Source organism: Hippopotamus amphibius, chromosome 15, assembly GCF_030028045.1.
Source record: "Hippopotamus amphibius kiboko isolate mHipAmp2 chromosome 15, mHipAmp2.hap2, whole genome shotgun sequence".
In the NCBI taxonomy this organism is placed as follows: domain Eukaryota; kingdom Metazoa; phylum Chordata; class Mammalia; order Artiodactyla; family Hippopotamidae; genus Hippopotamus; species Hippopotamus amphibius.
In genome coordinates this window covers 15,668,191-15,695,714 of record NC_080200.1, presented here as the reverse complement: position 1 = coordinate 15,695,714, position 27,524 = coordinate 15,668,191, and the positions used below count along the sequence as shown (strand labels likewise).

General features: G+C 48.5%; 1 protein-coding gene across 4 annotated transcripts; it reads left to right on the top strand.

Annotated features, from left to right (window-relative positions):
* The first annotated feature begins 712 nt into the window (after positions 1-712).
* PGPEP1 (pyroglutamyl-peptidase I) lies at positions 713-27,518 on the top strand. Of its 4 annotated transcripts, XM_057709624.1 has the most exons (6): positions 1,598-1,719; positions 1,874-1,909; positions 2,888-2,940; positions 14,638-14,754; positions 21,910-22,142; positions 26,757-27,518. In XM_057709624.1, exons 5-6 carry the CDS (start codon positions 21,937-21,939, stop codon positions 26,947-26,949), a joined length of 399 nt encoding a protein of 132 aa, XP_057565607.1. In that variant the 5' UTR covers positions 1,598-1,719; positions 1,874-1,909; positions 2,888-2,940; positions 14,638-14,754; positions 21,910-21,936; the 3' UTR covers positions 26,950-27,518. The 4 variants fall into 4 exon arrangements, with proteins under 4 accessions (XP_057565606.1, XP_057565609.1, XP_057565608.1 ...); XM_057709623.1 differs by lacking the exons at positions 1,598-1,719; positions 1,874-1,909 and adding an exon at positions 713-839; XM_057709626.1 differs by lacking the exons at positions 1,598-1,719; positions 1,874-1,909; positions 21,910-22,142 and adding an exon at positions 713-839 and having other exon boundaries at positions 26,757-26,888.
* Positions 27,519-27,524: the final 6 nt, after the last annotated feature.

Below are 27,524 nucleotides of genomic sequence, written 5' to 3'. Positions count from 1 at the left end.
TGTACTGGGGAGAGGGAGGGAGAGAAGGCCCAGGTAGGTCTCTGGGGCCACATCAGCCTCCTCAGCAACACAGGAGCCTGCTTTGGGTCCCACTCAGCCGTGGGTGCCAGATTTTCACTTTATTTCATCCCCCCTCAAACACCTGGACTGAATGCCTCGGGGCTTCCTAGGTGGCGCAGTGGTTAAGAATCTGCCTGCCAATCAGAGGACATGGGTTCGATCCCTGCTCCAGGAAGATCCCACATGCCATGGAGCAACTAAGCCCGTGTGCCAAAAAAAAAAAAAAAAAAAGAAAAAACAAAAAACAAAAAAAAACTATGGACTGAATGCCTCATCTGCGACCCCAGGAGGCTTTAGGTGAACGGCTTGCTGAACTATGCCTCAGCTTCCTCATCTGTAAAGGGGGCCGAATAATGGAGCCTGGCTCACAGGGAGATAGGGGGCACTCACCCACATAACTCACAGCAACCGGTCAGTGAACACTTGTAGAATAAACGACCGGCTCGCGACTCAGGGAGTTCAAGCGGCCACAGACTGCGGGACGAACCGTCCCCATCCTACAGGAGCTGAAACTGAGGGTGGGGAGCGCGGACAGCCACGCACCCCAGCGCTGAGAGTTAGGGGCCGGGCGCGCACGCTGCGTCTCGGGCTCGGGGACGCGCACGCCCATTGGTCCGGCCGGGGGCGGGGCCAGGGCGGGGCCAGGCTCGGGGGCGGGGCGGCGCGGGGACCGAGCGGCGGCAGCTGCGGCGGCGGACTCGCCAGTCGCGACAGGAGCCGGTCAGAGGCGCAGCCTGAGCCCGCCATGGAGCAGCCCAGGAAGGCAGTGGTGGTGACGGGTACGCGGGTAGTGCCCTGATGGCGGCCGCGGCGGCAGCGGCCCGGGGCAGGGGCGGGTCGGGAGGAGCGCGGTGGCCCGGGTGGGGCAGGTGCTGGGAGTCGTCCCATGTCTGGAAGATGTCATCGGCCACTGGAGCCCAGCTGAGTCCGCGCGACAGAGAAAGTGGAGGAGGGGGCGCCTCTGTGGTCCCACTGACCGGAGTCGGGGCGGGCAAGGACGTGGGGGTGCTGGCAAGTGCCCCCCACGGAGCAGGCCCCTCTGGCGTCCTTCTTTCCCCGGTTGGGGACAGTGACCCTCGGGGCACCTGTTTGTTGTGTCTGCCCGGCCGGCGGGCTGGAGTGGACTCCTCCCTACCCCTCCCGAGGTCGGGTTTGTCACCACCCCCGGTCCCAGGGGACAGAGGCCGATCTGCGGGCAGGAAGTGCCCCGTGACAAATTAATCTCTTGGCAGCCCCTGCTCCCCGAGCCCTGCGCCGATGCGGGGCTGCTCCCCCGAGGCAGGGGCAGATGGAGTTCGGGGGACCTCGGGCGCCCGGCCGTTCTTCCGGTTGTCCCAGGGACTGTCTTGGTCAAAATCTTTCCTGCCCAGGGCTGTCTGTGGGTGAACTCGCCTCCCTCCGCCCCCCCCCCCCCCGTTAATGTCACCAACTCCCCGAAACTAATTGCTCCTCCTCCAGGAGACTCCGCCTCGGAGCCTCGTGGGCGTCAACTTCCGCCGGGCCTCTGGTGGGGGGGTGCGGTTATTTTGACCCTCAGTCAAGAGGGGTCAGAGTGAGAACTCCAGCTAAGGTTCAGACAGGTGTTTTGTGGCCCAGGGAGGTTGGGGCTGGCCCTGGAATTCCCAGGAATATGGAAGAAGCCACTTATCTGACAAACAGGTGTGTCAGATTGCCAGAGGGTGGCTTTCCCCTGCAGCCCTCCTGTGTCTGCTTACTTATTACTTTAGGGCGGGCTCCGGACTCCGCAGGCAGCCAGGGAACCGGGCATTTTCTTACATGAGCTCATTAAATCTTTACTGTCTCCATTTTGCAGAGGAGGAAACTGAGGCTCACAGAGGTCACCTTGTTTGTAAGTGGCTGAGCCGGGACTCATGTTTGGTCCATGCAGGAGGGGGAAAGGGGTGGAGAGGTTCTGACCCCACTCAGGGGGCCCCTGCCGTTCCAGGGAACAGTATCACTCCCAGGGCCGTGATACCACTTGGGATTCTTGGCCCAGCTGGAGTGACCCATGGTTCAATGACAGCCTCTTTTAGAGAGGTTTATTTTTTAGGCTGTATGTTGGGGTGATTAGAAGAGGGAGACCACATACTCTCCCTCTGGGTTTGGGTTTGAATCTGTGCTCGTCTGTCTTATTGCTGTGTGACCTTGGGCAGCTGGCTTCACCTCTCTGTGCCTCAGTTCCGGCTCCCCTAAAATGGGCCCAGGAAATGTCCTTGCCTGAAAGGGAGGCACAGTGAGGCTGAATGCCACAGGGAGTACGGAGCACTTAGCACATCCTCAGATGACAGTCTGGTTTGTAAATGGGGTCTGGAAGTTTGAGTCATCAGGGAGGAGAGCGGCAGGATCATGTCTGGACAGCCTGACCTGGGAGATACCCACGTGCATCCCTTAGGGGCCGTTCCTTACCAGGTGGTGATTCACAGAGCGCCTACAGCCTTGCAGTTCCAGAGCCCAGGGAAGAGGCACCAAGACAATGATAAAATAATTATATTTGGGGAACAAATCAACAAGGGAATAAGGCTAGCCTTTTTGGGGGGGCAAAAAGAGAGCACTGGCCCCTTGCCGGGCATGAAGGTCAGATGAAAGTGAGGACAAGAAAGGACTCACAGCTTCTGTTAAGAGCAGACAAGTTTGTGAGGTGGAGGGCTTTGAAGGGCCACTGGGTGCACCCCAGACCTTGGGAGCAGGCCCCTGACACTATCCCAGGTGGCAGCTGCTCCCGAGACTCCCTGCTCCATTCTCCTGGATGAAAGCAGCAGCCTGGCCCTGGGCAGGCCAGGAGGGGCCACTGGGTGGTGACATGCTGCCTTTATTACTTTTTTTTCAGGGTTCGGCCCTTTTGGGGAACACACTGTGAACGCCAGCTGGATTGCAGTCCAGGTAACTGGATCCAGAGGGGAGGAATCAGGCTTGGGGCTGGGCTTCCCCTGGAAATACTTGGCACCAAAGAAGGGAAGGAACCTGTGAAGAGAACGTCTCCCGTGAAGCTTCGTGAGAGAGACTTAAGTTTGATATACACTCCTTCTCACAGCGTTATCACTGTAGCTTGCGTTTGTTGAGTGCTTGCTCTGAGCCAAGCTTTTTTGGCTGCCCAGCACGCAGAATTCTCCCAACAATCCTCAGTGCGGTTATTCTTGTGCCCACTTTACAGATGAGGAAACTGAGGCCCAGAGAGAGTGATCTGAGGTCATCCAGCTCAGAAACCAGAGTGGCATTTTTTCAGAACTGTCCCATGCCCCAGCCAGGTTTGGTGGGGGACCAGGCAGGGATATTGGGGGAGGTATTAACCTTACAGAGGGAGTGCAGTGACCCTCAGTGTTGCTTCCTGGCAGCTGGAGGAAGCAAACTGCATATTAGGAGGCGGGGGTTCTTTCCTGCTGTCTTGAGCCTTCCAGTTTCTTTGTCAGCTGGGGCATTTGAAGGGACAGACTGGGGAACAATGGGCAGAGAGAAAGAGAGAAGCGTTTTCTCCTTATATAAATCAGATCTGCAGAGACCGGAGCCAAACTCGTGTTAATCCTAGTCCATTAGCTGCTTGATTTAAAGCATCCCCTGCTTTCCACTCCAGAGCCCTGAATTAGAAGGAGAATTGAGTTGAAACCTCAGCACGTCTACTCCCAGTTGGGGCTCTCCACCTTTTTTGTAACCCTTCTTCCAGACCTCAGAATCTTGGCCACATTCCTCTCCCTTTGTAAAAATGTTCACCCCACTTCGCTAGTGGGACACAGGGACGGGATCCCCAGGACTCCGCAGATGGGAGCGTGTCTGAGGCTCTGCCCGTCGCACCCGCTCCCTGGAGCCCCAGACAAAAAGGAAACAGCGTGTTTCTGAAGACGTGTGTGTCTGGCTTTGTGCGAGTTTCAGACAGGAGTCTTCACGGGGCTGAGTGGACACAAAGCCATGTGTCTGAATTCCTGGGCCCCAGACACTACGATCTGCATCTAAATAGGAGAAAAATCAATTAAACAATCTTTGGAAATCCCTCCAAGCTTTGGGACTCAGATGGTGGAAGATGGTAGCTCTTCATCCTGCTGCCGGAGGTGAAATGCCACTTATATTTCAGTCGCCCATGTCTCCGGGCGTCACCTCTAGAAGACTTTCAGTTTTCTTCCTCAACTTTATGAGACAAGAAGAGAGGATTCTCCACCATTCCCCAGCTAAAAAGATGCCAGCCTTCCCAGATCCCATTGTTTCCCTAAGAAACAAAAACCTAAAAGTAACTGGAGCCGCACATATATACCCTGGGTGCGCGCGGCAGTGTTACTCCGTGAAATTTTACCCATGTGCACCTGCACGGCACCTGAGTCCAGATCAAGATCTAGAACATTCTCAGCCCCTTCTCTATTCTTCCCCATTGCAGAAGCCCCTTGTGTCCTTTCCCAGCTACTCCCACCGCACCCCCACCGCACGGGTGTAAACCTCTCTGCTGACTTTATGGCCGCCATAATGTGTTTTACCTGCTCTAGAACTTGGTGTTCATGGAATTGCACTCGGGTCCTGTGCCTTCTTTGCAGCAGAGGAACTGCAGGATCCACCTGTGGGGTGGCTGGGAGCTGCTGGTGGCGCTTTTCAGTGACTCTGGATAAAACAGATTTGCCCGTGGAAAGGCTGGAATCCTGGGATGGGTCAAAGCCACACCTCAAGGAAATATGCCTGGGAGTGTTCTTGGTGTGATCCAGACATAAGTTGCAGGCATCCATTGCTGTCTGTCACCTCAAACTGAAGATGGGTGTTTGGTGAGGCGGAGTGAGCAGTGGTTACTTCCTGTCCCAACTGATTGTTCTGAAGCTCAAGTTGCCACCTGTGGAGGGAACTCCTCCTCCTCTCCCAGGGACCAACTCATTTCTCTCTTGTCTTTCCTCTTCTCTCTGTCTCTCTGTTACTGTGTCACTCTCAGTCTCTCTCTGGGTGTCTCTCTCTGGGTCTCTGTCTCTCCCCTTCTCTCTTCATATCTCTCTCCATATATCTCTCTCCTCTTCTGTCTCTCTCTCTTTGAGTTTCTCTTGGCCTCTCTGAGCCTCTGTCTCTCCCTGTCTCTGTCTCTCACTCTCTCTCTCAATCTGTGTCTCTCTCCCCTTCTCTCTCCGTGTCTGTCTTTTGCTCTCTTCTCTCTCTCTCTGTCTCTCTCCTGTCTCTCATCTGACCTTCCTTCCTCATGCCCTGGATGAACTTGTGCCCTAGCAGAGAGTGAACTGTTCCCCACCAGCCACATTCGGGAGGTGGGAGCTCTGGCGACAGAGGGGCACTCCCCCCTTTCCTCTTTCCCAGCATGCCACTTCCCCTTGGCACCTCCTGCAGGAGGGACTGCATCGAGTGTCCTGTCTCCCCACGGGTCTTGGGTGGTGGGCGTGGGATGCTGGCTGCAGGTCTTTCTCTCCCTAGGAGGCTCAGGTAGGTGTCGAGGGCTTGGACCCGGTTGGCTTGGGGCCGTCTGGAGCCTTCCCTGCCCAAGCGGGGCAAGGAGGAGTCAGGTCACAGGTCCTGGTGACATCACGGGACAATTACTGCCACAGTGAGTCTAGACAGACCTGCTAAGGATATTAACCAGGGAACAAAGGGGGTCTTTGTTATGGGGTCAAGGGAATCGGTCAGACGCAGCCACGCGGCAGGGTCTTGTCAGGTAGACGGGGTGTGGACAATGTGTCGTCTGGGGCGCACAAGCCCCCTTCCTTTCACAGTAGGTGCGTGGTGGCTGCGCGCGCTGCAGACTGTGAGTCGTGGGGTGCGCTGCCACTTGGCCCCCCCACCCCAGGAGAACCATCCAGCCCTTTGGGAGCACAAAGTGTTCTAAGGCCAAGAATTTAGCTCGATTACGGGCCACCCACTTCTCCTACCTTCAGAGGAACGGTATAGCTGCTTCTCCCCCATCATTGCCCTTATTAAAATCAGGGACTCATTTCTGTAAAGACACGTGCAGATCTTCAGTGCACCAATCACGTTGGTGAAAAGTGTTCATGCCCGTGTCACCTCTACTTTGATCAAGAGAGTTGGTCGGTTTCCTTCAACCCGGAACATTCTTTCCTGCTCACCCCCCCGCCCCCCATCCCCCATCAGCCCTCATCCTGCCCCATAGGCAGCTGCTTCCTGAGCTCGGTCACCACAGATGAGTTTTGCCTGGTCTCAGGCTGCGAGCAAGTGAACGGGATGGCATCGCCCCTGTATTCCTCTTGCGCCAGCTGCTTTTGCTCAGCCCGTGTGTGGGGGGGGCAACTCTCTCCTTTCCCAACCCACCTCTCCTCCCATTGGCACTGGCACTGGGGGCTTCAGGGTTTGCTCCCCAAGAATAAAGCAGCAAGGATGCCCCTTTCAGGGTCTCTGGCAAGCATGTGGACGCCTCTCTGTGGGGATGCACGTGGGGGGCGTGTATCTTTGCTCGTGGTTTTCTTAATTTATTGTTTCCCCCAGTTGGGGAGGGGGTAGGTGGGGACCTAGAGGACATGCAGAGGAAAGGTTAGGACAAGAAGGCAACTTACTCCGTGGCTCGCTGGTGGCACCTGGTCATTGCCTACATCCAAAGTCGATGTGGTCGATTCTTCCCACTAATGCTTGGTAAACATCCCCCAGTGGGAGAGACCCTTGAGTTACTGTGGGCAGGCAAGTGTGCTCAGCGTGGAGCGCCCATTCTGCTGGGTGAAAGGAGAGGGGCAGAGAGAGGACCCACAGGGCGGGGCTTCTGCCCGGAGCTGGGGGGGGGGGGGGTCCGGCCTTGGCGTATCATGTGGCATGATGGCGACTGGGAGGTTTCTGCACCCTACAGAGGGTTCCTTGGCTTGGTCACTAACCGAATTAGCAGCATCCTCAGTCCCCACCCCATAGAGATGGTTCCATCAAATTGACTTGCCTGGGCAGATGGGTGGCTCATCCCTGAACAGCTTTGGGGACAGTTCCCGGAGTGAAACTCTGAACAAATGAAAGTGATCGTTTTAAGTCCTCACTTAACCTGGGAGATGGATTCTTTCCATTACTGGCCTTTCAACATGTTGCCAGAAAGGGCTGCCAGGGCCACAGGGAGGTGGGGGGGGGGACGGGGGGGGCGACGGGAATTTCAAGCTCTGGGGGACAGGTGGGTAAGAAAAAGTGGGTTTGTGGTTGACAGGATGTAAAGATAGATAAGATTATTAGCCTTTTTAAAATATAAACTCTATTTCTTTATTGGCTATGTTGGGTCTTCATTGCTGCATGGGGCCTTTCTCTAGTTGCAGAGATCGGGGGCTACTCTTCGTTGCAGTACTCAGGGTTCTCATTGTGGTGGCTTCTCTTGTTGTGGAGCACGGGCTCTAGGCATGCAGGCTTCAGTAGTTGTGGCATGCAGGCTCAATAGTTGTGGCTCGAGGGCCCTAGAGCGCAGGCTCAGGAGTTGTGACACATGGGCTTCGTTGCTCCAAGGCACGTGGGATCTTCTCGGACCAGGGATTGAACCCGTGTCACCCTCATTGGCAGGCGGGTTCTTAAACCACTGCACCACCAGGGAAGTCCCCAGAAGCAATCTTTATCTCCATTCAAGTAAAAAAAATTTTTTTGACAAAGAAGTCATTTCACACCCAGATTCCCCAAATGTTAACATTATATTGCATTTGCTCTCTCTATAGATAAATAGGTAGGTAGCTACATATAGTTAAAAAAATTTTTTTGACTTCTAAGCCAGTTTTTAAATTGTAATAAACTATATGTAACACAAACTTTACCACCTTAACTGTTATTAAGTGTGCAGTTCAGTGGCATTAAGTATATTCACATTGCTTTGCAACCATCACCATCATTCCTTTCCAGAACGTTTTCATCTTCCTAAACTGAAACCCTGTCCCCATTAAACACTAACTACCCATTCCTCACTCCTCCAGTCCCTGGCAACTACCATCCTACTTCCTGTCTCTATGGACCTGACTGTGCTAGGGACTTCATATAAGTGGAACCATACAGTTTTGTGCTTTTGTGGCTGGCTTATTTCATTTAGCATAATGTTTTCAGGGTTTATTCATGTTGTAGCAGGTGTCAGAATTGCCTTCCTCTTAAAGGTTGATTAGTATCACATTGCATGTGTATGCTACATTTTGCTTATCCATCAATCAGTCAGCAGACACCCAGGTCTCTTCTACATTTTAGCTCTTGTGAATAATGCAGCTATGAACATGGGCATACAAATATCTCTTTAAGACCCTGCTTTCAGTATACACCCTGAAGTGGAATGGCTGCATCCTATAGTAGTTTTGTGTTTAATATTTTGAGGAACTGTCACGCTCCGTGTCATTTAGGGGTCAGTTGCAGACATGATACCCCTCTATCCCTAAATAAGTCACTGTGTATTTTTAAAATTATTTGTCAGTTTGGTTGCACTGGGTCTTGGTTGAGGCTCAAGGGCTCCTTAGTTGCAACTTGAGGGCTCCTTAGTTGCGGCACGTGAACTCAGTTGCGGCATGCATGTGGGATCTAGTTCCCCAACCAGGGATCGAACCCGGGTGCCCCGCATTGAGAGTGTGGAGTCTTAACCACGGCACCACCGGGAAGTCCCAAGTCACCATGTATTTTGTAAAACACAGCCTTAGCACAGTGATCAAAATCAGGCTCATTGAACACTGATACAATTCTGTAATCTACAGCCCTGATTCGGATTTTGCCAACCACCCTGTTAATGTCCTTCACAGCAAAAGAATATTCCGGATTATATGTAGGGTTCAGCTGTCCCATTTCTTTAACTCCCTGTGATCTGGAACGTTCCTCAGTCTTCCTTTGTGTCTCATGGCCTGACACGTTTGCTAAGAACTGCTCAGTCCTTTAGAGAGTGTCTGTCAGGGGGGCTTCTCTGGTGTTTCCTCATGACTAGACGGAGGCTGTGTGTGCATTCGGGGCAGGAATCCCACAGAAGTGATGTTGTGTCCTTCTCTGTGCAGCATATCAGGAGGCACTGGGTATATTGATGTGTCTCATTCCTGGTATGGTTCACCTTGATCAGTTGCTAAAGGTGAGGTCTGATGGTGTTCTTCTCTGCAAAGTTACTATCTTGTGCTTTGTGATGAAAAAGCATCCTATAGAGAGATCCTTTGAGACCCTTTAAAGAGATACTTTGAGACCATCTTAGTATCCCCTGGTGAGTCTTGCCTGAAGCAGTTATTATTTTAGTACAGTGCTTGCCAAATGATGGGTTTCTAATTCCATCTTGCCTTCAACACTCTTTATGGCCTTCTACTGTATGTTTGTTTATTTGTATCTGTGTGGACTCATGGATATCAGCTCTCTTCAACAGATGATAATTTCTTACTCTCTTAATTTTTTAAAAAAATTTTATCTCATATTGGAGCATAGTTGATTTACGTTGTGTTAGTTTCAGGTGTACAGCAAAGTGACTCAGTTATACATATACATATAGCTACTCTTTTTCAGATTCTTTTCCTGCATAGGTTAGTACATCTTAGTCTCTTAATTTTGATGTTCAAATTGTCCCAGATTTGGCCCATGGCAGCCCCGTCAGGCTGGCTCCTGTGTCTTTTTGTCCAAGTGCCTATTGTTCTTGAGCACTTCCTTTCTTTTTGGTTCCAGGCTCACTTTTTGGAAATACATTTTTAATTTCACAGTAATTTTAGATTTCCAGAGAAATTACAAAGACAACGCAAAGAGTTCCCACATACCCCTCACTCGATTTCCCCTAGTGTTAACATCTTACCTTTAATGGCTACATTTCTCAAAATGAAGAAACCAACCGTTACTGTTAACTAAACTCCAGTCTTTATTTGAGTTTCACGAGTTTTCCCACTCATGTCCTTTCTCTGCTGCAGGATCCCATCCAGGACATTACATTGCATTCAGCAGGGCATCCTCCCCACCCATCCCCACTTTTTTTTTGGACTGGGTTGGGTTTTAGTTGCAGCAGGTAGGATCTTTCATTGCGTCGCGCAGGTGGGCTCTTCATTGCAGTGCACGGGCTTCTCTCTAGTTGTGGCATGAAGGTTTTTCTCTCTAGTTGTGGTATTCAGGCTCCAGGGTGCGTGGGCTCTGTAGTTTGCGGCACTCGGGCTCTCTAGCTGAGGTGCGGGAGCTCAGTAGTTGTGGCGCGCGGGCTTAGTTTCCCCACAGCATGTGGCATCTTAGTTCCCCAACCAGGGATCGCCACCAGGGCAGTATCTTGAGTTAGTTGTTTGTTTTTTACAAATTTTGTTTGTTTGTTTGTTTGTTTACTTATATATTAGCTGCGTTGGGTCTTTGGTGCTGTGCATAGGCTTTCTCTAGTTGCAGCAACCAGGGGCTATTCTTTGTTGCTGTGCGTGGGCTTCTGATTGTGGTGGCTTCACTTGTTGCGGACCTCAGGCTCTAGGGTGCACAGGCTTCAGTAGTTGTGTCACGCAGGCCCAACAGTTGTGGTGTGCGGGCTTAGGTGCTCCGTGGCATGTGGGATCTTCCCGGACGAGGGATCAAACCCATGTCCCCTGCATTGACAGGTGGACTCAACCACTGTGCCACCAGGGAAGCCCCTGGTTATTTTTTTAAAATTGAGTCATAAGCATTCTTCACATACAGCTGACACTTGAACAACTTGGCCGCTAGGGGCGCCAACCTCCTGCACGATGGAGAATCTGTCTATAACTTACAGTCAGCCTTCCACATACTTTGTCCCTCCGTATCCACAGTTCTGCATCCGCAGATTCAACCAATCTCGAATTGTGTAGTGCTGTAGTATTTACTGTTGCAAATAAGTCTGCATGTAAGTGGACCCATGCAGTTCAAATCCATGTTGTTCAAGGGTCAACTGTATTCCAGATATTGATCCTTTGTCAGATATACAGTTTGCAAATATTTTCTTTCACCCCAGTGCTGTCTTTTCACTGTTTCTTGTGTCCTTTGATTCACAGTTTTTTTCATTTTTATGAATTCTTAATTTCTCTATTTTTTTAAGCTCTTTATTGGAATATAATTGCTTTACACTCTTGTACCAGTTTTTGAGGTACACCAAAGTGAATCAGCTTTTTTTTTCTTTTATTGTCTATGCTTTTGGTGCCATTGAATGTGTTTTTAAGATGGAAAAGAGCTCAGTGGGTCTCCTTTTGGGGATTAAGGGAAGTTTCATTTATAAACCCTTAAGTTTTTCCCCTGCTTCTAGGATATACTGAGTCTGAGGTCAGAAAGGCAGACTTCAGGAGTTCCCTGGTGGCCTAGTGGTTAGGATTCTGGGCTTTCACTGCCGTGGCCCGAGTTCAGTCCCTGGTAGGGGAACTAAGATCCTGCAAACCGAGTGGCGTGGCCAAAAGAAAACAAAAATAAAAAAAAGCAGGCTTCAGGACTTCGCTGGTGGCTCAGTGGTTAAGAATCCACCTGCCAATGCAGGGAATACAGGTTCGATCCCTGCTCTGGGAAGATCCCACATGCCACGGAGCAGCTAAGCCTGTGCACCACAACTACTAAGCCCACATACTGCAACTACTGAGCTCGCGTGCCACAACTACTGAAGCCTGTGTGCCTAGAGCCCATGCTATGCAGCAAGAGAAGCCACCACAATGAGAAGCCCGAGCTGCACTGCAGTGATAAGTAGCCCCCTCTCTCTGCAACTAGAAAAGCACAGCAACAAAGACCCAACACAGCCAATAAATAAATAAATATTAAAAAGAGAAGTGGGCTTCAATTTGATAATATCACCCACTAGCATATATGTACAGATCTTGCAGTGCAACTAGGTCAGTTTTGAGCATTTGTGCTTTGCACATGGGCACGAGAAATGTGCACAAGGGTGCATTGCTGCGGCATGGCTTATAACTGAGGAAAATTGGAAGCCACTTAAATATTTCGGTGTAGGGGAATCTTTAAATCCAGCTAATTTCTGAGGTGGAATATTATGCAGCAGGGAAAAGGGAAGGAACAAGATTTATGTGTAACAATGTCTCTGGATCTCCAAAACCAGTTTCTGAGTGGAGAAAACATAGTTGCTGAAGAATGCAATTGATGTAAAAATAAATACAATGTGTTTTCTCTGATAGGCATGTATAAGGGGTAGAAATAGGTCTGGATGGGTGTGTGTGCAATTAACAGTGCTTTCTTCTGAAATGTCGGAATTGGACCCAGGCTCTGGGTGAGGGAGCTTCAAACTTGATCTGTCTGGCTTTTTTTTTTTAATTAAGTAATTTATTTTTTAGCTGCATTGGGTCTTCGTTGCTGCGCGGGGGCTTTCTAGTTGTGGTGAGCGGGGGCTACTCTTTGTTCTGGTGCATGGGCTTCTCATTGTGGTGGCTTCTCTTGTTGTAAAGCATGGGCTCTAGGTGCACAGGCTTCAGTAGTTGCAGCACACGGGCATCAGTAGTTGCGGAGCACAGGCCCTAGAGCCTGTGGGCTCAGTAGTTGTGGCTCGTGGGCTCTAGAGCACAGGCTCAGTAGTTGTGGCTCGTGGGCTCTAGAGCACAGGCTCAGTAGTTGTGGCTCATGGGCTTAGTTGTTCTGCAGCATGTGGGATCTTCCTGGCCTGGGGCTCAAACCCATGTCTTCTGCATTGGCAGGCGGATTCTTAACCACTGCACCACCAGGGACGTCCCTGTCTGGCTTTTAAAAAATATTTTAATTGTTTTCATGTCCTTATCTACTAATTCTACTGTCTGTTTCTAGTCCTGTTTTCTTTTTTGGGGGGTGGGGGAGGTGGGGGCACTTAGGGGCTTAGTTTCTTTTTTTAAAAAATAAATTTATTTGTTTGTTTATTTTATTGGCTGTGTTGGGTCTTTTTTGCTGTATGCGGACTTTCTTTTAGTTGAGGTAAGTGGGGGCTACTCTGTTGTGGTGCGTGGGCTCCTCATTGAGGTGGCTTCTCTTGTTGCGGAGCACAGGCTCTAGGCGCGTGGGCTTCAGTAGTTGCAGCACATGGGCTCAATAGTTGTGGCTCACGGGCTCTAAAGCGCAGGCTCAATAGTTGTGGCTCACGGGCTCTAAAGCGCAGGCTCAATAGTTGTGGCTCACGGGCTCTAAAGTGCAGGCTCAATAGTTGTGGCGCACAGGCTTAGTTGCTCCGTGGCATGTGGGATCCTCCTGGAGCAGGGATCGAACCCGTGTCCCCTGCACTGACAGGCGGATTCTCAACCACTGTGCCACCTAGGAAGCCCGGGGCTTAGTTTCTTGATCAGGGATTGAACCTGGGCCCTCAGCAGTGAAAGCATGGAATCCTCACCACAGGATCACCAGGGAATTCCCTGGTTCTGTTTCTATAAATTGATTTTCCTCTTCATTATGGGTGGTAGTTTTTGGCTTCTTTGCTTGTCTGGTAAGTTTCAGTTGATGCCAGACATATTGCTTTTTACACCATTGATCCCCTGAGAAGCTCTGGAGATTTTAATCTGTGCTCCTTGTTTCCACTCCCATGAGTTTATCAGTATTCACCCTGTTTCTGCTCGCTGCACACCTGGAGTGATTATTTTGAATGGTCACACATTAAAATTAATAGGATATTACAGACCACTGTTTGCTTGAGGTTTGTTGGAATCACCCAAGTTTTGTTTGGTAAATTGATTCGGAGACCAAGCCCTATCTCCTCCCCTGCACTGCCCCAGCCTCCTGATGCCCAAGCCAGAATCTAAAATCACATCACAGCCTTTCCCTACTTCCACCCTGCTGTGGCTCCTGCCATGCGCAGAATAAAAGTCTTAACTCCCAGGACTTCCCTGGTGGCGCAGTGGTTAAGAATCCACCTGCCAATGCAGGGGACACGGGTTCGATCCCTGTTCCGGGAAGATCTTACATGCCGCAGAGCAACTAAGCCCATGCACCATAACTACTGAGCCTGCATGCTGCAACTACTGAAGTCCTTGAGCCTAGAGCCCTTGCTCTGCAACAAGAGAAGCCACCGCAGTGAGAAGCCCATGCACCACAAGGAAGAGTAGCCCCAGCAACTAGAGAAAGCCTGTGCACAGCAACAAAGACCCAACACAGCCAAATAAATAAATGAATTAATTAAATTTAAAAAAATCCATCAACTTATTTCCTCCCCTTCCTCTGTTAAAAAAATAAAAAATAAATAAAATAAAATTGAGCCTAAAGCTGCTTAAGCAGCTTTAAAAACAAAACAAAACAAAACAAAACATTAATGTGTTTCCTTTTTTTTAAAAAAAAAACACAAGCCCAGTGACTTCTGGCTAATATGGAATAAGTTAAAAAAAAAAAAAGATAAAATGTGTAAAATAACAGTTTTCAGGCAATGAGCTGACAAGTCAAAGCTGAGGTTCTAGAAAGTGTGAAAAGGCTATAGTTTGCAAAATTTGTTTTAACTACCTTCTGAAGTTAAGTACTTTATTATTCCCCATTTTACAGATGAGTACACTGAGTCTTAGAGAGGTTAAGTGACTTGCCCAAGGTCACACAGGCAGGATTCAAATCCAGGAGCCTAGCTTCAGAGGCCACAGCACCATGCTGCTGCCCATGGAGATGCTGAGAGAGTGGGTGGGGAAGGGGCTGAGGGAGGAGCTTTGTGATAGACCAACACAGATGTCTTCCTGCTCTACACAGTGAGTCAGAAGCCCCCACCTGTTTTCTGAGGCTAGGTCAGTTTATCCTCAGGGATTGCATTATCCCTGCAGCCCTGACCTCATGCCACAACATTTCCTCTGCTTTTGCTCCCAGGAGCTGGAGAAGCTGGGGCTCGGTGACAGCGTGGACCTGCATGTGTATGAAATTCCAGTGGAGTACAAGACAGTCCAGAGGCTCATCCCTGCCCTGTGGGAAAAACACAGTCCACAGGTAAGTGGGGTAAAGATGAGTGCGGTGAAGGTAGGTGCTTCCCCATCAGCACCAGCAGATGAGTGCCCCACGCATGGAAGGTTTGTATGGCTTTGTTCCTGCTCTGATCACATGGTTGATGCCACAGCCTTATCTCCCAAAGTACCACACTTTCCTGAATTACCCTTGGAGGTGAGGGAGGAAAGCAAACACCTGGAACTTCACAGAGCCTGGTTCTGTCCCACTGGGGTTCTGTATCAGTCGTGACATGTCTGGTTATACGTGACAGTCAAAACACACCTCAGCCTAGCTTGAGCACAAATGTTTGTATGCTTCAGGTATAGCTTGATCCAGGTGCTCACCCAGTGTCATCAGCCTCCTCTCTTGACCACTCAGCTTTGCTTTGCTTTTGCTTTGGCAAAGATAGGTGGCTGCTGGCTGATAGCCTCCCAACTCAGCCCCTCAGCAGAAAGAGAATACTTCTCCTCCAAATAATTCCCCAAAGCCTATGGCTGATTCTTATTGGCTTGCTCTGATCTGTGAAGCTTGGGTCCCACATGCCCAATGTGGTGGCCATGGGGTGGTGTCACCTCTCTCCAAACCTCCTAGAATGAAAAGAAGTGGAGAGTGGTCCACAAAGGGAAAATGGCTGTGGGAAGGAGCTGTGGTTTTAACCAGATGTGATGGAATGGAGGCCAGACAAGCAGGAACCACACCCTCCCACCAGAGGTAGTTGTGGCTTGGTCATGACCTCAGGCAAGAGCTGTCTGAGAACTTACCTGGGCTGGTATCTCTGACAAGCAGTCCCAGTCCCCTTTGGGGGGGCCCACTCAGCTTCCTACCCTAGCCTGCTATTTCAGATTCTCCAGGGCTGGCTGAGGAATCTTCCTTTCTAAGGAGCCCTCTCACTGCACCTCAAGTAAAATATGTCCCATAAGGGTTGTGGGGAGGATAAATTGGGAGATTGGCATTGACATACACACACTACTATATATGAAATAGATAACTAATAAGGATCTACTGTATAGCACAGGGAATTCTACTCAATAGTCTGTAATGACCTATATGAGAAAGTAATCTAAAAAAGGGGTGGATATATGTATATATGTTACCGATTCACTTTGCTGTACACCTGAGACTAACACAACATTGTAAATCAACTATACTCTAATAAAAAAATTTTTTTAAATTTAGTTAAAAATTTCTCACTTTATAGAAAGGAATAAAGAAAAAGGATTTTGGGTCCAGGCTGCTGCTGCTGAGCTGTGAGGTCTCAGGCAATCTCCTTGAGCTCCCTGTGCCTCAGTTTCCTCCTGTGACAGGTGGAAATAATAATGGTTTGGATTCAAGCAAGCATAGATCAAAAATATTGGGAAAAAAATTTCAGGGAATTCCCTGGCAGTCCAGTGGTTAGAACTCCTGCTTCCACTGGTGGGGGCCCAGGTTCAAACCCTGGTTGGGAAACTAAGATCCTGCCAGCCAAGCAGTGAGGCAAATAAATAAATATATAAATAAAGTAAACAAATTCAGAAAGTTCCAAAGAGCAAAACTTGAATTTGCCTTGAGCCGGCAGCTATTTACTTGTATAGCATTTGCGTTCTATTAGGTATTATAAGTGATCTAGAGATGAGTTAGGGTATACAGGAAGATGTGCAGTAGGTTATATGCAAATACGATGCCATTTTAGATAATAGACTTGAGCATCCTCAGATGTTGGTATCCGAGGGAGGAGGGGGGAACCTGGCATCAATTCCCTCTGGATACCGAGTCAAGGGGTGACTGTAGTACTAAAATTCTACCACCCAATTCCAGTGTGTGTGTAGGGGGGATTTCCCCACACCAAGCAATTCTTGGACAACAGCTGGGGTCCTACAATTCAACTCAATTCTGACACTACCTACCTGGAGATAGAATCACATTCCAGGGACTTCCCTGGTGGCTCAGTAGTTAAGAATCCACGCCTGCCAACACAGAGGACGCGGGTTCAATCCCTGGCCCAGGAAGATCCCACATGCTGCGGAGCGACTAAGCCTGTGTGCCGCAACTACTGAGTCTACACACCTCAACTGCTGAAGCCCATATGCCTAGATCCTATGCTCTGCAACAAGAGAAGCCACTGCAATGAGAAACCCGCGCACCACAACGAAGAGTAGCCCCCACTCGCCACAATTAGAGAAAGCCTGCGCGCAGCAACAAAGACCCAATGCAGCCAAAAAAAAAAAAGAAAGAAAGAAAAAAAAAAAAGAATCACATTCCATAGGGTAAGGGCTCCATCCCACAGAACTACCCTCCACTTCAGATGCCCATCTTCTTTTTTTTTTTTTTTGAAATATAGTGGATTTACAATGTTGTGTTAATTTCTGCTGTACAGCAAAGTGATTCAGTTATACATATATATACATTCTTTTTTAAATATTCTTTTCCATTATGGTTTATCACAGGATATTGAGTATAGTTCGCTGCGCTATACAGTAGGACCTTATTGTTTATCCATCCTATATAGAATAGTTTGCAGATGCCAATCTTCAGTCCAGGTTGTTACCTGTGCTTCTGTTCAACTGGCTATAAATCAGGGGTTCCCACAACCCCTTCCTTGGGTTCGATTCATTTGCTTGAGTGGCTCACACAACACGTGAACCCCGTTTACTCACTGGATTACCAGTTTATTTTAAAAGCATATAACTCAAGAACAGCCAGCCAGATGAAAGAGAGGCATCGGACCAGGTATGTGGGAACATGTGCAGAGCTTCTACGCCCTCCCCAAGCACCCTATTCTCCCCAGCTGAACTCCATCTCCAGGCCCTCTCCCCTCCTCTGAGGTAGGGCGGTAGGGCTGAAGGTTCCAACCCTCTAATCACGTGGTTGGTTCCTCTGGCATCCAGCCCCCATTCTAAGGTGCTTTCCAAAAGTTACCTCATGAACACAACAGGGAACTTCCCTGGCAGTCCAATGGTTAGGACTCCAGGCTTCCACTGCAGGGGACACGGGTTCCAACCCTGGTCAGGGAACAAAGATCCCACATGCCATGCAGCAAACAAACAAACAAACAAAACAAAGCAAAACAGGACACCTTTATTACTCTCATCACTTAGGAAACTGTAAGGATTTTAGGAGCTCTGTGCCAGGAATAGTGAACTAAGAACAAATATATGTATATGTATCTATATTTATATACACATATTTATATTAATATTTATTTATTTATTTATTTATTTATTTATTTATTTATTTATTTATTTATGGTGCACCAGGTCTTAGTTGTGGCACGCGGGATCTTCGTTGTGGCATGTTTAAGTTGCAGCATGCAGGATCTGTAGTTGTGGCACGTGGACTTCTTAGTTGCGTCACGCAGACTCTTAATTGCGGTATGCTTTTGGGATCTAGTTCCCCAACCAAGGATCGAACCTGGGCCCCCTGCATTGGGAGCACAGCGTCTTATCCACTGGACCACCAGGGAGGTCCCAACAAATATATATTTCTTACTATAGATCACGATATCACAAGTACTAACATCATGAGTTTGTGGTGGGGATGAGGGAGATGAGGCCAGGAGGGCGATGGACAGTTCTCAGCCTACTGCAGGGTTTCTCAGCCACGCTGGGGCCAGAGGCTTCTCTGTGATGGTCAGGTGCTGAGCAGCGTCCCTGGCCGCCACCCATTACGTGCCAGGAGCGCTGTGTCTCCAGTTTGATACCCCATAATGTCTCGAGATGTTGCCAAACATCCTCTGGGGGCAGGCTCAGCCCTGGTTGAGAACTCCTGGTCTATAGTAAGGTCTTTTTTTTTTTTAGTATTTATTTATTTACTTATTTTAAGCTTTTTGTTGGAATATAATTGCTTTACACTGTTGTGCCTATTTATTTGTTTGTTTTGGCCGCACCGGGTTTTCGTTGCGGCATTTGAACTCTTAGTTGCAGCCTGCAGACTCTTAGTTGTGGCATGCGTGCAGGATCTAGTTCCCCAACCAGGGATCAAACCTGGGCCCCCTGCATTGGGAGCGCAGCATCTTACCCACTGGACCACCAGGGAAGACCCTATAGTAAGCTCTTAATGATGGTTAACTGGTACCATGTTTATTATCACTCACATCTTCTTCACATGCACATGTCTGTGTATAGGTGTGCTCACCCACAAGTGCTTTTTAAGCAGCGAACTGCATAGATTAGTGTCCTGTGGCTGATGTAACAATCGACTGCCAACTCTCTGTCTTAAAACTGCAGAAATTTATAAGCACGTAGTACTGGCAGCCAAAAGTCCAAAATCAAGGCATCAGCAGGGCCGTGGCTCCCTCCCAAGGCTCTAGGGGAGGATCCTTCCTTGTCTCTTCCAGTTTCTGGGAGCTCTAGGCATTCCTTGGCGTGTGTGGTTGCATCGCTCTAGTCTCTGCCTCTACCTCCATAAGACCCTCTCCTTCCCCCTCTCTCTGTCCCACCTCTCTGTGTCTCTCTCTCTTTTTTTAAAATTAGTTAATTTTATTTTATTGGCTGTGTTGGGTCTTTTTTGCTGTGCGCGGGCTTTCTTTTAGTTGCAGTGAGTGGGGACTACTCTTCCTTGTGGTGCTCGGGCTCCTCATTGCCGTGGCTTCTCTTGTTGCGGAGCACGGGCTCTAGGTGTATGGGCTTCAGTAGCTGCAGCACATGGGCTCAATAGTTGTGGCTCAGGCTGAACAGTTGTGGCTCACGGGCTTAGTTGCTCCATGGCATGTGGGAATCTTCCTGGAGCAGGGATCGAACCTGTGTCCCCTGCATTGGCAGGCGGATTCTTAACCACTGCGCCACCTAGGAAGCCCCATCTCTGTGTCTCTTTTAAGGGCATTTGTCAATGGATTTCAGGCCCATCCAGATAATCCAGGAGGACCTCATCTCGAGATCCTTTACTTAATTACATCTGCAAAGCCCCTTTTCCCAAATAAGGTCCCAGTCACAGTTTCCAGGTGTTAGGACAGGGACATATATTTATTTTTTTTTTGGTGGTGGTAGTGGTGGTGGAGTTGCCATTCAACCCTCTAGTCTACAGCTAGCTGCTATTTTGTTTCTGCATTCACAGGAATTACTGTGTTACCTGGTGTTCCACAGGTTTATGGAGGACCAGGTACCACAGTGTGGGTGCCAGGTGTCCAGTAGCAGGTAAAGTGGCCCAGGAGTGCCCGCTCCTGGCTAGTTATGTTCTTTTTTAAAAAAATTATTTATTTATTTTTTTATTTATTGGCTGCGTTGGGTCTTCATTGCTGCATGCAAGCTTTCTGTAGTTGCGGAGATCAGGGGCTACTCTTCATTGAAGTGCATGGGCTTCTCATTGTGATGGCTTCTCTTGTTGTGGAGCCAGGCTCTAGGCGCAGGCTTCAGTAGTTGTGGCACACGGGCTTAGTTCCTCCATGGCATGTGGGGTCTTCCTGGACCAGGGCTCGAACCCGTGTCTCCTGCTTTGGCAGGTGGATTCTTAACCACTGCGCCACCAGGGAAGCCCTAGTTATGTTCTTGAGTGTTGTGGCCCACTTAACGTTTCCATGCCAGCTATATAGGACAGATTAAACTTTCTAGAAACCACAGTTAGAAAGCATACAAAGAGGAAGTTCCCTGGTGGTCCTGTGGTTAGGACTAGGCTCTTTCACTGCCTAGCTCGGGGTCAATCCCTGATTGGGAATTAAGACCCCACAAGCCACATCCAAAAAAAAAAAAAAAGCATACAAAGAAATAGGTGAACTTAATTGTAATAATACCTTAAATGTCACCACTTATTTCTAAAATATTATGTCAACATGTAATCAACATTTAAAAAGTTATTAATGAGACATTTTCCTTTTTAAAAATTATTTTATTTTTTATTACTTTCTGGCTGCACCACGTGGCATGTAGGATCTTAGTTCCCTGACCAAGGGTGGAACCCACCCCCGCGTGCAGTCGAAGGGCAGAGTCTAAACCACTGGACCTCCAGGGAAGTCCCTACATTCTTTTTTTCATGCCCAGTCTCTGAAACCTGGTGTGTGTGCTACATTGACCACACATCTCAATTTGTACCAGCCACATTTCAAATGCTCAGTAGCCACATATGGCCTGTGGCTACCGTATGGGACAGTGTGCTCACCAGCCTATATATATATATTTTTTTAATTTTTATAAATTTATTTATTTATTTGGCTTCTTTGGGTCTTCGTTGCTGCACACAGGCTTTCTCTAGTTGCGGACAGCAGGGGCCACTCTTCGTTGCGAAGCACAGACTTCTCATGGTGGTGGCTTCTCTTGTTGCGGAGCATGGGCTCTAGGCACACGGGCTTCAGTAGCTGTGGCACGTGGGCTCAGTAGTTGTGGCTTATGGGTCTAGAGCGCAGGCTCAGCAGTTGTGGTACACAGGCTTAGTTGCTCCCAGCATGTGGGATCTTCCAGGACCAGGGATGGAACCTGTGTCCCCTGCACTGGCAGGCAGATTCTTAACCACTGCGCCACTAGGGAAGTCCCTCAGCCTATATTTTAGATGCTCATCTATTTTCTTACAGTGCCCCTTCTTTGTACAAGCATATACACAAATAATTAATATTTGAAGTTAAACTGTGTTGTTTGTATTCTGCCTCTTATAAATGTGTTATCATGAGCATTTAATCTCGCAGGTTATGAAAAATTCTCTCTAAACATTATTTTAACATCTGGGGTAGTATTTAGCAATTAATACAATCATTCTCCTATCACTGAGCATGCTAGTTGTTTTCATGTTGGTTTTTTCTTCTCGCTTTTATAAATAACACTGAAGTGACCATTGGCAAATTATTATCCCTTTGGTTGTTTTTAGGTTAGATTCCTGGGAATGATACCTTGCCTTTTGTATTTGGTGATATGTCTTGAAGATTATTCCATACAGAATTGCCTTGGACATGTTAATAGCTACACAGTAGCTCATAATTTATTTATCTAATCCCCGCCCACATGAATGGCTAATTGGGGCCTTTCCAATATTTGATTGTAATGACAAAGCTGCAATGAACATCATTGCGTATTTCACATTCTTGAGTGTTTCACTTGGCATACCTTTCTGTAAGAGTGACTGTAGGGTCTGTTCCAGCAGCAAGATGTCAGAAAGCATGTACCCCCAGCAGAGCTCTGCAAGGAGGCTGCCCTCTCCTTGGCCGGGGGGACTCCCAGTCCCATGACCAGACCCTATTAAGCCCTGCCCATCTGTCTGCAGCTGGTGGTGCATGTGGGGGTGTCAGGCATGGCGACCACAGTCACGCTGGAGAAGTGCGGGCACAACAAGGGCTACAAGGGGCTGGACAACTGCCGGTTCTGCCCCGGCTCCCAGTGCTGTGTGGAGGACGGGCCTGAAAGCATTGACTCCATCATCGACATGGATGCTGTGTGTAAGAGGGTTACTACACTGGGCCTGGATGTATCAGTGACCATCTCACAAGATGCTGGCAGGTAAGGCACCGTGGGGCCCTATGGTGTAGGTGTGAGTTGGGGTTTCCCTCCTACATCAGCCCAGGCTGAGTGTTGAGTACTGAATAAGCCAAGTGTGTTTGACTCTGGCTTCTTTGGGTCAAGCGCTCACTTTTTTTTTTTTTTTTACTTTTGAAAACATAATTGATGTACCACCACCTGATTAAAGCATGGAATATATATATATTTAAAGCATGGGATATTTTAACAGTATTATACATAATATTTTTACATAGAATTTCACAGTATATAATCCTCACCATGCGTGAGGCAAAGAGTGAAATATATACTTATACAGATTCCACGGATTTTGCTTCTGGAACTCACTGTGTGTGAATTCTGGCATCTTCCACCTGCATGTTGTTCCGGCTGCCTCCCTGCTGTTCCTCCTGCCACCTCTACCCCAACCCTGACAGTCCTTCTCTCCTAAGCAGTCAGTTTCTTTTTTTTCTTTCTTTCTTTTTTTAAAAATAATTTTTTTAATTTATTTATTGGCTGTGTCGGGTCTTTGTTGCTGCTTGGGCTTTCTCTAGTTGTGGCAAGTGGGGGCTAATCTTCATTGCGGTGTGTGGGCTTCTCAGTACAGTGGCTTCTCTTGTTGCGGAGCACAGGCTCTAGGTGAGGGGGCTTCAGTAGTTGCGGCATGTGGGCTCAGTAGTTCTGGCTCTCGGGCTCTAGAGCGCAGGCTCAGTAGCTGTGGTGCGCGGGCTTAGTTGCTCTGTGGCATGTGGGATTTTCCCGGCCCAGGGATCGAACCTGTGTCCCCTGCATTGGAAGGCGGATTCTTAACCACTGCACCACCAGGGAAGTCTAGCAGTCAGTTTCTATATTAGTTTCCTGTGGCTGTTATAACAAATTACCATGTTGGTGGCTTAGGACAACAAACATTTATTCTCTCCCAGTTCTGGAGACTGAAAGTCCAAAATCAAGGTGTCAGCAGGATTGGTTCCTTCTGGAGGCTCTCAGGGAGAATCTGTTCTATGCCACTCTCCTGGCTTATGGTGGCTGCTGACAACCCTGAATGTTCTGTGGCTTGAGATGCTTTACCCCAATCTCCACCTTCATCTCCACATGGCCTTCTTGCCTTTGAGCTACTCTTCATTGCGGTGCACGGGCTTTTCAGTATGGTGGCTTCTCTGGTTGCAGAGCATGGGCTCTAGGCGCTCAGGCTTCAGTAGTTGTGGCTCGTGGGCATTAGAGTGCAGGCTTAGTAGTTGTGGCGCACGGGCTTAGTTGCTCCACGGCACATGGGATCTTCCCAGCCCAGGGGTCGAACCCATGTCCCCTGCGTTGTCAGGCGGATTCTTAACCACTGCGCCACCAGGGAAGCCCTGTTTCTGCTTTATGTTTTGGTTTTTTGGCCCTGAGGAAGATGAGATCCCCGACCAGGGACTGAACCCACTTCCCCTGCAATGGAAGGCGAAGTCTTAACCACTGAACCACCAGGGAAGTCCTCACATGGATTTCTTACAAGGACACCAGTCATTGGCTTTAGGACCTACCCTAGTCCACTATGACCTCATTTTAACTAATTGCATCTGCAAAAACCCTATCTCCAAATCAGGTCACATTTTGAGGTTCTAGGTGAACATAAATTTGGGGGAGAAACTACTCAGTCTATAGGAGGGTCTTTTATTAAGTCTGATGAGCTCCCTAACTTGCATAATTCTTCCCACAGCTCCCACCGCACCTGGAATAAAATCCCCACTCGCCACCATCCACAGGTTCTGTGTGGTGTGGCCCCTGCCCACCTCTCTACCCTCCTCTGCCTTCACTCTCCCCTCACCCACTGCCCTCCAGACCCACAAACCAGCCTCCTCCTTTTCCTCAAACACACCAAGTTCACTCTAGCCTCAGGGCCTTTGCACATGCTAAGACCTCTGCCCAGAACTCACCTCCCTCTGATAATACCTCTTCCAGGTCTCAACTCCAACATGTTGCCTCCTTAGGAAGGCCTCCCCAGCCTCCCACACCTCTCTGTTCTATGCCCTCTCAGTACCGGCTACCCTGATGTCTCAACACTTTGTATGCCTCTCCAGCCCAAAGGTGGCAGGTGGCAAATTCAGTTGACAGAATGAAGAAGTAGCTGAATTTACCATCAGTCTTTTTTTTTTCTTTTTTATTATAGTTGATGTACCATAGTATATGTTACCGATGTACAATACAGTGATCCACAATTTTTAAAGGTTATGCTCCATTTATAGTTATTGTAAAATATTGGCTATATTCCCCATGTTGTATAATATATCCTTGTAGCTTATTTTTTACCTAATAGTTTGTACCCCTTAATCCCCTACTCCTATATTGCCCCTTCCCTGCCCCCCATCAATCTTTTTCTTAAACTTTTTTTTTTTTTTTTTGGCCAAGCCACATAGTTTGAAGGATCTCAGTTCTCTGACCAGGGACTGAATCCAGGTGCTGTAAGTGAAAGCCCAGAACCCTAACCACTAGACCATCAGGGAACTCCCCTAAAACCAGCTTTTATTTATTTATTTATTTATTTATTTATTTATTTATTTATTTATTTATATTTTTGTCTACATTGGGTCTTTGTTGCTGCACATGGGCTTTCTCCAGTTGTGGCGAGCGGAGGCTACTCTTTGTCGCGGTGCGCAGGCTTCACATTGCAGTGGCTTCTCTTCTAGAGCATGGGCTCTAGGCATGCGGGCTCCCATAGTTGCAGCATGTGGGTTCAGTAGTTGTGGCTCACAGGCTTAGTTGCTCTCGGCATGTGGGATCTTCCGAGACCAGGGATTGAACCCGTGTCCCCTTCATTGGCAGGCAGATTCTTAACCACTGCGCCACCAGGGAAGCCCTAAAACTAACTTTAAGTTACTCAGATAATTCTAGAATATATGCTCATACGTTTCCATTGTGAAAGATTCTCTTGCCCTCTCTTCTCCCCCACCCCAGGGATCCCTTGGTTAAATCAGAGACTTAAGTTGTGACCCTTCCTACTCACCTGCACATATATTTCCGTACATATGTAGGACACTTGGTGTGTGGCTTTTGAATTCCGTCCTGTTTTGCTTTGCTTTTATGTGGATGGGGTTACATGGTGTGCATTTTCATGAGAGTTCCCTTCCTCGGTTTCAGTTACGGGCATGCGACATAGGTCTTAGTGAGTTCTATCTTCCTGTGGCTTCACCACCTGCCTTGTACACTGCTGCATAGTATTCCACAGTGCAGATGGACCAGAGTGTATTAAGCCACTCTTCTGTCAGTGGACATTCAAGTGGTGTCTTAGTCTGTCCGGGCTGCTATAACCAAAGAAAAACAAAAACAAAAAAAACCCCAGACTGGGCAGCTTATAAAGAACAGAAAGTTATTGCTCACAGTCCTGGAGGCAAGGAAGTTCAAGATCAAGGTGCCAGCATGATGGTGTTCTTTTACTTACTCATTTATTTATTTATTTATTTATTGGCTGCATTGGGTCTTCTTGCTACGTGTGGGCTTTTCTCTAGTTGCAGTGAGCAGGGGCTACTCTTTGTTGCAGTGTGCAGGCTTCTTATTGCGGTCGCCTCTCTTGTTGTGGAGCCTGGGCTGTAGGCGTGGGCTTCAGTAGTTGCGGTGCGTGGGCTCAGTACTTGTGGCGCACAGGCTTAGTTGCTCCACGGCACGTGGGACCTTCTTGGACTAGGGCTCGAACCCCTGTCCCCTGCATTGGCAGGCAGATCCTTAACCACTGAGCCACCAGGGAAGTCCCCATGGTGGTGTTCTGATGAAGGCCTTCCTACGGAGTGTAGACTGCCGACTTCTGGCTGTGTCCTCACAGGGTGGGAGGGGATTTGGGGGAACATTCAGACCGTAGCAGTTTGCTTCCTGTTATTCTGCTTTTACGTGTCATGCTGCAGCAGATACCTTGTCCATCTTTCTTGCGCTCTTGTGCAGGGGGCTCCTGAGATAGAGTCTAAAAACTTGAAACATCAGGTCATAGAGTCAGTGCATTTGTAATTTTTTGAAACTTATTTTTAAAAAATTTTATTGAAGTATAGTTGATTTACAATGTTGTGTTAATTTCTGCTGTACAGCAAAATGATTCATGTATATATAGATGTAGATGTAGATATATTTTTTAGCTCTTTATTGGAGTATAATTGCTTTACACTGTTGTGCCAGTTTCTGCTGTACAACAAAGTGAATCAGCTGTATTTATACATATATCCCCATATCCCCTCCCTCCCGCAACTCCTTTTCACCCTCCCAATTATATATATATTTTTCATATTCTTTTCTATTAAGGTTTATGACAGGATATTGAATATCGTGCATTTGTAATTTTTCTAGCCTGCCAGATTGCCCTCCCCTGGGGCAATTTACATCCCAACCAGCAGCATCTCACACTGCTTCCTTCCCCACATATACACCAGCACTTGGAGTTATTGTTTTTTTGTGTTGGTGGTGGTGGTGGTGGTGGTGGTGGTGGTTTTTTTTCAACTTAGCCAGCCTGGGGAGTGAGAAGCAGTATTCCATCTTGCAGATGACTGGTGAGGGTAGGCAGGAGCGGGGGGCGGAGCTTATGATGCATTTGGATGGAACCGTCACTCTCTCACCCCATTTTGATCTCCCTCCCATCCCCCACGCCCTGTGGCTTAGGTACCTCTGCGACTTCACCTACTATACCTCTCTGTACCAGAGTCACGGCCGCTCAGCCTTTGTTCACGTGCCCCCTCTGGGCAAGCCCTACAATGCAGACCAACTGGGCCGGGCACTTCGGGCCATCATTGAGGAGATGCTGGACGTTCTGGAGCAGTCAGAAGACAAAATCAACTGTTGCCACAAACACTGATTGCTGCTCAGGCCTCCCAAGACCTCATCCTGGACCCTGAGAGAGATGTCCGCCCTCCGGGGCCTGACCGGGAAGCACAAGCCCATCAGCTGGGGATCTGATTTGGATCACACATGCCAACTTACACACCTCCTCTCCCTTTTTCTCTGCAAAAGCGCTGGTTGATTTGAAGGCAACAGCTGAAGATTTTTTCTCTGTTTCTCTTCACATCTGGAGATACAGCTGTGGCAGCCGGGAAGCCGGGAGGTCCTTATTTCTGCAGAGAACCCCGATCAGGTGTCTCTATTCTGTGATGCCACGGCTGGGGCCACCTGCTTTTCTAAGTCTGCGGTGGAGGGATTCCAGAGTTTCCTCCGTCCATGACTGGCTTTTCCCAAATTTCAAAGCCTCACGAAGACTCTTTGCCCTGATCCGTATCCCAGCAGCCTGGACAGCTCCAGCAAGGGCTGCCTTGGAATCTGGAATGGCTTTTTTTCTTTCTTTCTTATTCTCTTTTTAAAAACAATAGTGCTAGTTGGAGCACAGAGTAATTTATATTCCCTTTGGTTAAAATGCAGGCTGTAGCCAAACACAAA